Here is a 14,893-nt window from a genome sequence, read left to right on the forward strand (position 1 = left end):
AGGATGTGTGGAACCTGTCTCAACAACAAAACAAACAAAAACAAAGCCAGGGGGCTGAAGAAATGGCTCAGTGCCTCAGAGCACACACTGCTCTTGCAGAGGACACAAGTTCGAATCCCAGCACCCATAATGATGGGCAACTCGTGACTGCCTATAACTCCAGCTACAAGGAGATCTGAGTTCTCTGGCCTCTGTGGGCACACATACACAATAAAAAGAAAGGTTGAAAACAAAAGTTTAGCAGAAATGAATAAAGGGCATAGAGATGGTGGGTTGGGATGGACGGGAGCCGGTCTGGGAGGAGAGAGGTAGAGGAAGGATTGTGATCAAATTATGTGTGAAATTCCCAAGGAATTCATACAAATAAAAGTCAAAAACCGAGAGCTGAGGTGGAGCAGAGTCAGGGTGAGGAGCTGAGGCCCAGGGGATGATAAGTAGCCCCTGACTTAGCTGCTGGGTCAATGGGAAAGGGCCAATGGCTGAGAGCCCATGGGGACCTGCTAGCTCTCTGTGAATCTCTTGGCTTCTACAGGGGAAGGAGAGCAGACAGGGAGGTCAGAAGGAAGGAGGGAAGGAACGAACCTCGGCTTCCTCAACTGTGAACAGCTGGAGAGCGACTGGAACTTTTAGTTCCTACCTCTCTGGACAAAACAGGTTCCTGAGAACTTCCAAGAACTGTGATAGCGAGCCTGGGCCCCAGTGCCGCACAGTGGGTACCAGATGCTTTCTATGAACGATGGAAAGTGGGGGGGGGGGGGACACGACACGACACCTGACTTGTGTGTGGCTGGATTCCAAGGCTACAGACTGTCATTTCACTAGGGATAAATAACATCCATCCATCCCCAAGTCTGCCACCCCACAGTCCCCAGCAGTCCCCAGGTCTGCCACCCCACAGCCCCCAGCAGTCCCTAGCAACCCCAGGTCTGCCCCAGGCTCAAGTCCCCTAGATTTAAAATGCAGCCTCTCTTGCGGTCAGCTGCTTCCCAGCCTGGAGCTTTGAGCTTGCTTGTCACAGCATCTAAAGATAGGGCACCTACCACACAGGAAACCAGATGCTATTGGCTAACTTCGAAAATAAAGATGCCCTCATAGAAAGGGAACCACTTGCCTCTGGCGGAGTCTGCGTGGGACTGGGTGAGTGGCTGTCACTTCCTGCAGAAGTTCCCTTCGCATCTGCTCAGGTAAGTACTGAGGAATCCTCCCATACCTGGGCGTGGGATGAATCAGGCGCAGCCACGGGGTTTCCGACGCTGTTTGCCCTTCTGTGTCTATTTTCCTGAGAATGTTGCAGATAAAACAGGAGAGTGAAGGACTTTTTGTGTGCTCGAAACTTGAGGCATTAGTAATTACATTTTAGGGATGTGGAGAAAGGTTTACGTTAGACGTTACCAAAAAAGGGGCTTCATATAAAATCACATCTCAGTAATTGTAAATATTGATATTCTTCAAGATCACAATTCGAAATCACAATTTTTAGTTCATGTCTCTAACTCCAGCACTTGGGAAGCTGAAGCAGGAGGACTGCTACAAGTGTGAGACCAGCCTAGGCTATGTAACAAGTTCTAGGCCAGTTTGGGCTTCTGTGTGAGACTATCTTAAACAAACAATACCAACCATAAACACTAGTGTTGGTGGTTTCCATTTTTTTTTAAAAGAAGCATTAAGCTTCAGAAACCCATACTTGGATGTCTATAGCAACCGAATAATCTAATTCAGCCATGAATTAGAACATAGATGGAATATTAACTGGGAATTGATAATTCCTGGAACTGGGTGGCAGGTGCCCAGTGTTTCCTTTGATTTTTTTTTTCCTGGTTTTTAAAGACAGGGTATTCCTGTGTAACTGTGGCTATCCTGGAACTCATTCTGTAGACCAGGCTTGTCTTGAACTCACAGGGATCAGCCTGCCTCTGCCTCCTGAGTGCTATGATTAAAGGCATGTGGCCCCCATTGCCTGTCTCCCCTGATTTTATATAGGCTTGAGAATCTAACGAGAAGAACGTTATATAGACAGAGTTGCTTGCCTGGCGTGCAAGGAGCCCTGGGCCCCAAGCGCAATTCTCAGTATCTAATAAAATGAGATTTGGTGGGACACGACTGTGATCACAGCACCCTGGAGATAAAGGCAGGAAGATCCGAAGCGCAAGATTTCTCTCAGTACGTAGGAATTTTGAGGCCAGCCTGGACTTTATGGGATTCTGTCTCTAATAATAGTGATGATGATGATATGGTGGTGGTGGTGATAAATGTTCAAGATGATGTTAGCATTTTTACTATAAATATAAATTTATGTAGCAAAAAACCTAAAAGAGTGTTATGCTGAATCTGCAAAGTTAGATAGTTTTAATGATTGTTTTCCTCCTTTTTAAATGCTTTTTTGGTACCATTGTCAATTGTCATAATGAACATATATTATATTTATAATAAACTTGGCACAAACTCATTCTTCAGTTTCATAAATGCTCAGAACCATGGCTCAGACACTTGGACGCAGACATCTGAGATAGGAATCGTGGTCTTTGGGAGGAAATGATAACAGCTGGAGGAGGACACCCCTGCTTGACCAGACAAACCCCTTTTCAGAGGACCCTGCAGCCTCGCTCTGTGCGTTTATAACTGAGTGCAGAGAAAAGCTGGGAATTGAGGATTCTCCTGCCTTCTCTGTCTTTACATCCCCTGAACCCCCCCGCCCCCGCGCTCTGTCCTTCCAAGTTCCCCCCCATTTTTTTTTTGGTCCCAACTTCTTGAAATACAATACTTGAGGTAGGAAGATATTCAGTCAAATGTGAAGATGCTCAGACCCAGGTCATAAGAGGGACCCAGAGCCTACTGAGAGGAAACAAGCTCAGAGTGAGGCCTGGCCTGCTCAGCCTTAGGCACCTATGACATCAGCAGGGTAGGGGCAGTGGCTGAACTGGGTGGGGTGGGGGTCTCCTGGACAATAGAAATGGCCCCAGGAAGGTGTTCAGTAGCTTTTCACAGAGAGATGTGAACCAAGTTATCCACCAAAGCTATGACTCCTGGGGCAAGCAGGAATGACCCTACACCCAAGTCTTGTCTGGAGAACCAGTAAGTCTTTGGGGGTCACTTATAGGAACATGCCCTAGAGTTAGTCATAGCTCATCCCAGTGGGGTGCCTACTCATGAGAGCTGTGTCCCTGGAGCTCCTTAGAGCCCTCCTGAGAGGGAATCTTGCAAGTTAACTGAATCCTGTGAGCCTCCCTCCTCTTTCCTGGAGAGAATATTTCCTAGATACCCAACTGGAGGCCATGGTGGCTTCTCTTACCCTCTGTCCTATGCTTGCCTTTGTTTTTATCAAAGGATTCTAAAGAAGAAAGTAGTCCCAGACCAAATTTAGTCTGGCTAGCCTGGGCCTTTCACACAACCCTGTTTTCTGGGAAGAAGAACCTACCCAATGCTAATCTCTTTGAAATCTATCCTCCGTCTTTTCCTTTAGCTGACCCCATTGCACAGAGAGGGCTGGAGGGTGCAGGAGATGCTGTTCAACTTAGCCCTGACTCCTCTTGCCAACACTTCTGTCGAAGTGAGTGAGCTTCCTGCTTTTTCAGTGGCAGTAGGCTACAGAGTGCACTGTGTTAGAGCATGGTATGTGAAGTCCCAAGCAGATTGGATGTCTTTGGTGCTTGAGACAATATGGACCAGCAAAGTGGATCAAGGTGCCTGCTGCCAAGCTTGACCACCTGAGTTTGATCCCTGGGACATGCGCAGTGGAAGGAGAGAACTGACTCCCTCAAGATGTACTCTGACCACATACTGTGCATGTGCAAATGTGTGCACACATATACACATATATAAATAAATGATCAAGATGTACTCTGACCACGCATCATGGCTAGCCCAAATGTGTGTGTACATACATATCAATAAACGTCATTTTAAAAACAATGCATATCTACTACTTCAGGGAAAGTAAAGCTCTGTGACTTTAGAGATTTAAAATGACTGCCTACTACTAAGGACCGAAGGTCATAGGAACAGGAGCACAGAAGGGATGCCAGGGCTGATCCAGTTCAAAACCAACTCTAGTCCCTAATCCTCCCAAGCCAGCTGTGCAGGGGTGGCCATGTCAGGCGTGGCCCGGGAACTGGATGAGCTGTAGGGAGGAGAACTCAGGCTGTTACAGAGCATGCGTGGGAGGGGTAGATGGGGGAATGGGAAAGGGGAGAAGGAGCCCAGGCCCTCGCTGACTTTGATGAGTGCCAGTGCCCAGGAGCTTTCAGAAGCTGGGACCTTATGTGACTCAGATCATTGCCTGCCAAGGAAAACCAAAGGTAGGCTGAGGCTTGTGACCAAATCTACAAATCTGCGGTCTGCCTTTCCTCCTGGGGCCTCAGAATATGCAAACCACCCTGGGGGTGGGATCTCCCTGAACTCTGAATGGAAAGCACTTTAACCAATTCGTTTGGTCAAATTGTTTTGAATTACAAGTCTTAATAGAAAAAAAAAACAAATCTGTATTACTTTTCCTTAAATGTCTTTCTGGATCATTGTTGTTAAGCTAAACCTACTGATTTTGTGGCACAGTACACTGATAGATCTGAAAGACCATCACCCCAGTTAACTAGGCATTAAAACTGAGGTGTGGGCTGATGGCTCAGACATGTTGGAGAGAGGCAGAGGCAGGAGGATGTCTATGAGTTCAAGGATATCTTGGTCTATATTGGAGCTCCAAGACAACAGCCTGGATGACATAAAGAGACCCCTGTCTCAACAACAGAACAACAACAAAAAAATAAACTTTTTTTATACAAAACCTTGCAAACAAGTTTTTAAAATCTCACATCAGAATTAATCAGATCCCATGTCTATGAACCATAATGAACTTATAGTTTGAATTAGCATTTGCATTTCCTCCCAGCTCTCTGTGGTGGGGGTGGGGGGGTCCGCAGCTTCTCTGTCCCCCTCTTATGCTGCTCAGCCAGCTTGGCTCTCTGTAAACCAGGCTGCCCCAAAATCTCCCAAACAAGTAGGCTTCTCCCATCATCCCTCCATCCTCTCTTGTTTGCTGTTTTGGGTACATCCCTTATATCCTCTCTACTCCACACCAGGAAACCCCAGGCTCAGCCCCCTAAGCCCACCCCACCTCATTCTCGGCCACCTCCCTCTGTCTGCAAGCTTTTTCTCACCTTTAAAAGTGACTTTTAAAACCATTTATTTATTTTCATATGCATTGACGTTTTGTCTGCATGTACGTCTGTATGAGGGTGTCAGATCCCCTTCCATGTGGGTGCTGGGAATTGAACCCAGGTCCTCTGGAAGTGCTAGCAGCCAGTGCTCTTAATTGCTGAGCCAACTCTCCAACCCTAAAAGTGACTTTTTATTCCCTTCTTTCAGTCCCAAAGGAGACAGATGCAGAGGACCAGGCCTGAGGCGTCATTTAACCTCCCTCTATATTCTGTAATGAATCTTCATAGCGCTGTTTCTGTGTTTCTTTCTCAGCAGATTCTAGTACAGTCGTCATCTAGTACTCTAGGAGTAGAATGAAAATCAAAAGCTTCTTGCAGCACAGAATCTTCCCCCACAAAGGTCAAAGAGAAAGGAAGCCCTCCCATTACTGGCTCACTAAACCAGTGTGTGCTATCCTAGACAATCTACTAGGAAACTTCAAGATGGGAATCCTTCCTCCCTGCCCATGGCCCAGCAGACACACCCAAATGCATCACTGTACTTAAGGTGATTGACAACTGCTCATGAAGCAAAAGGACCTGACAGCGAGCGTATACATACAAAGATGCATGTGTGTGTACATGAGTGCATGAGTGCATGCCTGCATGTACATGTGTGTGTGCATATGTGTGTGTGTGTGTGTGTGTGTGTGTGTAAAGCCAACATCCAATGCCCTTCTCAGTCATTTCCATCTTGTCTCTTCTTTTCACCTAGAACTCACCCATTTGGTTAGGCTGACTGGCCAGAGAGCTCCAAGGATTCCTCTGTCTCCATTTCCCCAGTGCTGGGGTTTTACACCCATCATGCTTAGCATCTTATTTTTGGTTGTAAGCCTAGCCTTTACTAACTGAGCCATCTCTCCAGCCCCTTGTTTACTTCTTAATAAGGGTTCAGAGGCTATACCTCTCATCTTGGAGCTTGCAAATAAGTACTTTACGACTGAACCATTCCCCGAGTCCCTCAACAGCGTCCTGCGTAACCTGTACTCACTAGCTCTACCTGTGGGATGACCCTGGTCACCTTTGCTAGCCCATTGGCTCTGTCTGGAGGACAACAAACCTTTTCATACCTTAGTGGCCGGAAGTAACTTGGAGCTGAGATCTGAAACTTCTGCATCCCCACAGAGATGGAAGATGGTGCTCACATTTCCAGATCACGGTGCCCAGGTCCTGGAGAGAAGCATTCCTATAAGACATAGTGGACCAAAGGCCCAGCAGGATTCAAAAGGACTCACACACAGTCAGAGAGTAGTTACTTACAGACTTTCTGAAATAACAGTTTTAAGAGAAAAGGGGACCAGAGAGAAAGGACCCTCTCTTGTTTTCAACAAGCTGAATTAAACCTCTTGGACTTAATTTTTAATTGTACTTAAACACTTGGCTGCCTTTGCTAGAGTCCCTGCAAACACTATAGCCATCAGAGTAATGATTCTCAAGAGGCAAGAAGGAAACTCAGCTCAGCATGACTTAGTTATCCAGTGCTGGTGCCAACATCAGGAGTCTGACCCTGAGTAGTTCATTGTAAGCATATTCAAGTACAGTACAACTTGGGGAAACATCCTGGTGACAATTACCTCACTCCCTTGTATATAGTAAATCTTAGAGCATAATAACATCAAAACTCTTTTACAAAGTACATTTGACCTCTTCCAGAAAGCTATGGTCCTCCATAGCTTAAGGACCTAGGACCTGGTGCCTGGATCTGGGTCTAGTCATACAGATAGCATAGAGGTTACCAAGCTATAAAGTCTGTGTGACATCTCACATAAGGATAAGATCCATTGACTGAGAAACAAAGCGGAAGATCAGGGAGGAAGAGTCTGGGATAAGAGTCTGGAGGGTTTACACGAAGCCTGGTCCTACAGATAGCACCAGGTCACCAGGTTATTAACTACATTTGCTGCCAACCTTCTGGGTGGAAATGGTGCTCATCCCTTCCATTGAAGAGATAAACTGTGGTTACCATTCCTGGTTCCCTCGTGCTTATCTATGACTTAGTTAAACAAGTGGGCTTGGTGGCTCATACTTTTAACTCCAGTACTCAGGAGGTTCAAGCAGGGGGGGGGGGATTGCAGTGAAGTTGAGGCTAACCTAGGCTAAATAGAGAATTCTAGGTTATTTATGGATGATAGTGTGAGACCTTGTCTCAAAAACTTCTACATTAACCAGAATCCTATTGTTAAAAAATCCATCTCTTTCTCCATTACTTAAAAATAATAATAATAAAACATTTGCTTGTTCACAGTTTGTTTGGATAGAAACAAATACCACCAAAGTGCTTTAAAGAGGAAAAGGGAGGGAGGGGTGTCAAACCTCAAATAATGGTGTGCTTTATAAAGGAGGTAACTCCTTTACCCACAGGGAGGGTCCTATAGCTTGGGTTTCTCTTAGCATTCATTGGCTTTTGGCTTGGCGGTATGCCGTTGATCTGGGCTAAACCCTGCTGGACAACACCAGAGCTCAGCTATAGGAACAGAGGGTCTGCTAACTTCACAGGAAACAGGGTGGAAACTGTAAGATAGACAGACAAATAGATAGATAGATAGATAGATAGATAGATAGATGGATGGATGGTGATAGATGGATGGACAGACAGATAGACTGGAGACATAGCTCCATCAGTAAAGTGCTTATAATGCCTGGGGACCAGAGCTCAGTCCTCAGAACAAACTAAAAGGCTGTACTCAGGGACTCAGGGGAATAAAAATCTAAAGGGAGAGACTGGGTTTAAGAATCAGTAAGCAGAATCTGGAGTCAAAAGAGAGGGAGGAACACCATAAAAAGGATGCCAGCAAGAAGAAAAGAACTTAGCCACCTCAGGAGAAGGGAAGTAAAGAAACAGGAAGCTGGCTGGAAATTGGGGTAAGAGTGCCCCATCCCTCATACAAAGTAAAGGACTGGGCCTGATAAAAGGAAGTGGCCAGAGGAAGTGGACCAGGATGGGCAGTGAGAGTGAGGAGGGTTTTATAAGATGGGTCACACAAGAGTCATTTCTGTTTGGATTTAGAACAAGTGTTTCTCAACCTTCCTAATGCTGCAACCCTTAAATACGGTTCCTCCTGTCGTGGTGACTCTCAACCATCAGATTACTTCATTGCTACTTCATAATTGTAATCTTGGTACTGTTATAAATCGTGATGTACGCATCTGTGTTTTCTGTTGGTCTTAGATGACCCCTGTGAAAGGACCATTCGGCACCCCAGTCTGTGCTTCTAGGTTCAACTCAGATTCCCCAGCTGAGTATCAGTTAGTGAAACCACAAGCTGATGCCAGAGACTGGAAACCTGAGCAGCTTACAGGGATTTGTGGGAGGTTTCTGTGGATGTGATTGGGTAGGGGTAGAAAGAGTATTTATGCACACATTTGTGTGCGTGTGCGTGTGCGTGTGTGTGTGTGTTTGTGTGTGCAGATGCACCTATGCACACATGTATGTGCATGCATGTGGAGACCAGAGATCGATCTTTATGTGTCATTCCTTAGGTGCCTTCCACTTTATGTTTTTAAAATGTCTCTCAATGACATCTAAGGCTTATGATTCAGTTGCCCGGCCAGTGAGCCCCAGGACTCTGCCTCCCCAGGGCAAGCATGTACCATCACATCTGTCTTTTTTTCTGTGTAGCTCTGGATATCTTCATGTTCTCACAGCAGGCATTTCACTGACTGAGCTCCATGAGGATTTGTGCTCTCACCTGAGTTATGTAATTCACAGCCCCAGCTGTTGGCTGATGGTACATTCGTTGGTGCTAGCACAAACCAGCCTCCGGGTATGCTTCCTACCTGGTGGATTCCAGCCCTCCTAGGAGTGAAAGCCAGCTGAGAGAATCCTGCAGAGACATTCCTTGTCAGATTTTTATTATTATTATTATTATTATTATTATTACTATTATTATATGTAAGTACACTGTACACTGTAGCTGTCTTCAGACACCCATAAGAGGGCATCAGATCTCATTACAGATGGTTGTGAGCCACCATGTGATTCTTGGGATTTGAACTCATGACCTCCAGAAGAGCTGTCAGTGCTCTTAACTGCTGAGCCATCTTATCAGCCTTCCTGGTCAGATTTTTACCCTATCTTTTCTGTGTCCTCTGCTTCCATGGAATGCCAGCATTGGGGCAGGTCTCTGATCTCAGACTGGCCTTTGCCTCACTATGTAGCCCAGGCTGGTCTCAAACTAAAGATTACCCTGGATTCCTGGCTATTCTCCATCTACCGCCAGGGCGGAAGCCCTGCCTTTAGGTTCATTCCCCAATCTAAATATCTCAGAGGACCCAGAGATAAAGGCTTGCTCAGGTCAGACCAGAGAGTTCGTTTGCCGGGTTTATCAGGTTGGAAGATGACTTGGGAGGGCAAATTCTTTGCTAACTTAAGGTTTCCAACTCTAGTGGAATCCCACCCATGCTCTGGGGCTCATTGATGACACTGGGTTTGAACCAACACAGCATGCTAGCACCTTATAGTAGAATTCTATACACTGTGTCACTCTGACTCATGCAGCTGAGGCAGCATGGTTTCTCAGCACTGGATTAGAAGACTCAGCAGAAATTGCTGGCACTGGTGTCTGTCTGTCACATCAGTAGCCATGGCCAGCTGGCACAGGTGTCTGTCTGTCCACCAGTAGCCATGGCCAGTGTGGTTTGTGAGAATGCATGCTGAGGTGATAAAGGGTTTTTCCCACACTGGTGTCTGGTTGTGGAGCCACAGTGAGCCCCTCCTGGGACCCCATGTGGTGAGACTTAACCTTTGAGTAAAACAGTCTTAACTTTTACTCAGTAACTCACTCATTCAGCACACCAGGTACCTGCAGAGCTGTCAAGTGTAAGGGCCCAGGGCCCACAGCCACAAAAGATATGTGCTAAAATTGAAAATCCATCAATTAAAACATGTTTTAAATGGAAAATCCTTACTTGACTAAGAAAAGAATCCAAGCAAATATAGTAAAAACCAAATCTCCTTTATCTGGTCCTTTGATCCCCAGAATGACCCTCCAGCACTGTTGTTCTCAGGGATTCAAATTCACACACACACACATCACACACCACATATACACACACACACACATACCACACACACCACACACACACACCACACATACACACACACCACACACACCACACACACCACACACACCACACACCACACACACACACACACATGACCTTTTCCAACCTTCTCACAAATGGAAGCGTTCTATGTCCATGGGACCTCACATGGTCCTCATGGTTTTGTCTAAAAGCCAGAGACTAGTGTTCTGTCATTCAGAGTCACTGTAGTTAGGTCTGTCAGGACTGATCAGAGCTCAATAAAGGGCATCATCATACCCTCCTCCACATTTTTTTTTTTTTTTTGGTTTTTCGAGACAGGGTTTCTCTGTGCAGCCCTGGCTGTCCTGGAACTCACTCTGTAGACCAGGCTGGCCTCGAACTCAGAAATCCGCCTGCCTCTGCCTCCCAAGTGCTGGGATTAAAGGCGTCTGCCACCACCGCCCGGCACCCTCCTCCACTTTTAAAATAAGCAGAGAAAGGTACATTTCTTACGTCAGTGGAAAAAAAATATCATTTTTACCATGCCAAATTTCCACAATGCTCGGAGTCCAGTAAAACGAGAGTTCCCCAGGCTGGCTAACTGTCAAAAGGTCTCTGCAGGGGCCTGCTGCAACACACTGGAACAAGCTCTCTCCTTAGAATAGCTTATGGTCAATCAGGAAACTGAACTCCAGACTTGTAGAGGGACCCAGCAAGCCCAAAGGCTCCTAGCTCATCTCTTGCTAGGGGGATCCATCCTCTGAGTCCACAGAAGCTGCTGGACTGGAAGACAGATCCCAGGGCAAAGAGGTTTTTTTTGTTGTTTTTTTTTTGTTTTGTTTTGTTTTGTTTGTTTGTTTTTTTTTGTTTTGTTTTTTCTTTGAGGCCACTTTTCACACTGGGAGGAGGAGGAAGAGAGCGGCTGTCCTGGGGTCCCTCACTTATGACCTCCACGGGTCATATCTCTGCATGACATGTCTTCCCATACCCGGGATGAGAATCCTCTCTGCATAACAAACCTCTTAGGCTAAGCAACAACTCCTGCTTGCTCATCTGTCAACTATAGATATATGAAATATCACATTTTAGGGGATATTTATTTATTTACTTATTTATTTGTGAAGCAAAGTCTCAAATATCCCAAATTGAACTGAAACGTGCTAAAGCTTGCTGTGCAGCCAAAGTTGAGGTGGCCTTGAACTCTGATTCTCCTGCCTCCATCTCCTGAGTGCTGGGATTACACATGTATACTAACATGCCTAGTTTATGTGACGCTGAGGTCCAACCCCTAGGCTTTGTGCTCCCTAAGCAAATGGTCACACCACGGCTACATCCTCAGCCCTGAAGTGACATCTGTTGGGTTCAGAGCGTGCTGTGAGCCAGCAGTCTGGTACTGACCAGCTTGAATGTTGGCTGAGTAAGATCACAACAAAGGCCCTCCTCAGAGAAAAAGGCCCTGAGGCCTGAAGCAAAGACTACCTATGCAATCCCTGCACCCTGAACTCCATCACAGCCTGAGGTGATCCAGAACAGACAGCCTCAGCCCAGTCCACAAGGGGAGAGGCTGGCTGGCTGGCATGCCAATTTACAGACAAGCAATGCAGGAAGACGCCATGGCTGGGTGGGCGGGCTGCGGTGAGACCACTGTGAGCAGGATGCACTGGGTGTGGAAACTCCCTCTGTTAAAAACCATGAGCTTTGCTTTCCATTTCAATGGGGAAGGAGGTAATGGCAGCCAGGAAGTGCACTCTGAGATAACTTCAGACTTCTGAAGGGTCTGTCTATGGTTACAAGAGGCAGAGGAGGAGGCCCAGAGGAGCTGTACAGTGACCAATCAGCACATCCTGTCTGGGAAGTGAGGGGAAGGGGACAGGTGTTATTATCCAACTCATGGAGAAACGGCCTTTTTTTTAGAATTCTTGCCCCTAAGAAAACAGGAGAAAGAATGAGTGATAGGCTAAGGCTAAGAATATCCCAATAGATGAGCCACTCAAACCAAGGGCAGCAGGCTGACTGAGTCCATCCTCCGCCTGGGGTCAGCTGGCGCTTCTGTGGATACAGAGCCCACGTTACAACGCTTCCTCTTCACCTAGAGCTGCAAGATGGCCAACCCAGTGCTACTGGGATTGAGGCGTTTTCCACACAGAATGAACCCTGACACAATCCCGGATACCATGAGACAAGAGTGTGGGACTACGTTGGTTATTTTCCTCATACCAGTGACCAAATACCAGACAAGAAGCAATTAAGGGAGGAAGAGGTTACAGCTTCTATACTAGACGGGGCTGAGGCCGTCTGCTCTGGACCACCTCAGGTGGTGTTGGAGTCCAGGCTGCAGGACAACTGCAGGCAGTCTTTGCTTCAGGCCGCAGGGCCTTTTCCTCTGAGAAGCTCTGCTGTCATCTTACTTAGTAATACTCAAGCTGGTCAGTAAGCTGCCTCGAAGCTGGTGTGTCCTTCCTCCCTGAAAGGTGGTGGCTTACCGGCTGGTGGGATCATTCTGGTAGCTGGTGTGAAGTGGTGTGAAGTCCTGGCAGGCGTGTGAGGCAGTGGGTCACCACGTGCCTGTAAGTGGTGAAAAGCTCAGTGTCTCCTTTTCTAGGAGGTTTAGGACCCTAACCTATGCAATGGCTCCAGCCACATTTAGAGTGTTTTGTGTTTTTTTGTTTTTGTTTTGTCTTTGTTTTTGTTTTACCAAGACAAGATTTTACTGTCTAGCCCTGGCTGTCCTGGAACTCACTTTGTAGACCAGACTGGCCTCGGACTCAGAAATCTGTCTGCCTCTGCCTCCCAAGTGCTGGGATTAAAGGCGCGCACCTCCAGGCCCCTGGCTACAGTGGGTCTCTCTACCTTGTTAACTTGATATTTAAAATCCCTCACACGGGACTGGAGCCGTGGCTCCAGGGTTTAGAGCATTTGCTGCTCTTCCAGAGGACTTAGGTTCAATTCCCAGCACCTACGTGGTGGCTCCCAATCATCTGTTTCAGGGGTTCTGACACCCTCTCCTGGTCTGGGCACCAGGCACACACTTGGTGCCTGCAAGACATGCGCACATATTAATAAATAAATCTTTATAAAAATTATAAATCAATGAAACCCCTCACAGATGTGCTGAAGTATGCATTTCCATGGTGATTCTAAATTCCATCAAAGAGCTGGAGAGATACAAGTACTAGTCTTGAAGAGGACTCAGTCAGGGTGACTCCCATGTCAGGGTGACCTGCAACTACCTGTAAGTCCAACTCCAGGGATCCATTGTCCCCGTCAGAACTCAACAAACACCTGCACTCTCTATGCCTTCCCATACATAAACCCACATGCATATAATTTTAAATAAAATCGTATTTTTTTAAAAAAAAGGAACCAGCGTGGTGTGGACTGACATCTTTGATCCCAGCATTCAGGAGACAGAGACAGAGGAGATCTCTGTGAGTTGCAGGCCAATAGGGTCTACATATCTAGTTTTAAGCAAGTCAGAGTTGCATAGTGAGACCCTGTTGCAAAAATAAGAATAAAAAAAAAGAAACTTTTGTAAAAGATTTTTTTTTATTTTATATATATGAGTACACTGTAGCTGTCTTCAGATACACTGGAAGAGGGCATCTGATCCCATCTCCAGCCCCAAAAGAAATGTTTTAAAAGATAGGATGAGTGAAGATGGAGTCTGGTTCAGATTGTTCACCTGTTCAGTGTTTTCTCCTGCTTGCTGCATACAGCCAGAGAGAACCGTACTCCTCTATGGCTCATGTGGTCACGTTTCTCCTTCTGCTCCAGGACCTCACCATGCCCACCTCCCTCCCCGAATTGGATCTAGAGAATTTTGAGTATGATGATTCCGCTGAGGCCTGTTATTTGGGTGACATTGTGGCCTTTGGGACCGTCTTCCTATCCGTCTTCTACTCCCTCGTCTTCACGTTCGGTCTGGTGGGAAATCTGTTGGTGGTCCTTGCCCTCACCAACAGCCGGAAGCCCAAGAGCATCACCGACATCTACCTCCTGAACCTGGCCTTGAGCGACCTGCTCTTTGTGGCCACCTTGCCCTTCTGGACTCACTACCTCATCAGCCATGAGGGCCTCCACAACGCCATGTGCAAGCTCATGACTGCCTTCTTCTTCATTGGCTTCTTTGGGGGCATATTCTTCATCACTGTCATCAGCATTGACCGGTACCTCGCCATCGTCCTGGCCGCCAACTCCATGAACAACCGGACAGTGCAGCACGGTGTCACCATCAGTCTGGGGGTCTGGGCGGCTGCCATCTTAGTGGCATCACCCCAGTTCATGTTTACAAAGAGAAAGGACAATGAATGTCTGGGTGACTACCCCGAGGTCCTGCAGGAAATCTGGCCTGTGCTCCGCAACTCGGAAGTCAACATCCTGGGCTTCGCCCTGCCCCTGCTTATCATGAGCTTTTGCTACTTCCGCATCATCCGGACGCTGTTTTCCTGCAAGAATCGCAAGAAGGCCAGAGCTGTCAGGCTCATCCTCCTGGTGGTTGTTGCCTTCTTTCTCTTCTGGACACCGTACAACATCATGATTTTCCTGGAGACTCTCAAATTCTACAACTTCTTCCCTAGTTGTGACATGAGGAGGGACCTGAGGATGGCCCTCAGTGTGACGGAGACAGTGGCGTTCAGCCACTGTTGCCTCAACCCCTTTATCTACGCCTTTGCTGGGGA

At 46.9% G+C, this 14,893-nt stretch overlaps 1 protein-coding gene across 1 annotated transcript; it reads left to right on the top strand.

Annotated features, from left to right (window-relative positions):
• Positions 1-1,124: 1,124 nt before the first annotated feature.
• On the top strand, positions 1,125-14,888 carry Cx3cr1 (C-X3-C motif chemokine receptor 1; the record flags this gene model as incomplete). Its single annotated transcript, XM_028767288.1, has 2 exons — positions 1,125-1,184; positions 13,989-14,888. A coding segment is annotated over exon 2 (891 nt), but the record flags the coding sequence as incomplete, so codon positions are not given.
• Positions 14,889-14,893: the final 5 nt, after the last annotated feature.

This window comes from Grammomys surdaster, unplaced genomic scaffold (assembly GCF_004785775.1).
Source record: "Grammomys surdaster isolate TR1022 unplaced genomic scaffold, NIH_TR_1.0 172, whole genome shotgun sequence".
NCBI classification, from domain to species: Eukaryota; Metazoa; Chordata; class Mammalia; order Rodentia; family Muridae; genus Grammomys; species Grammomys surdaster.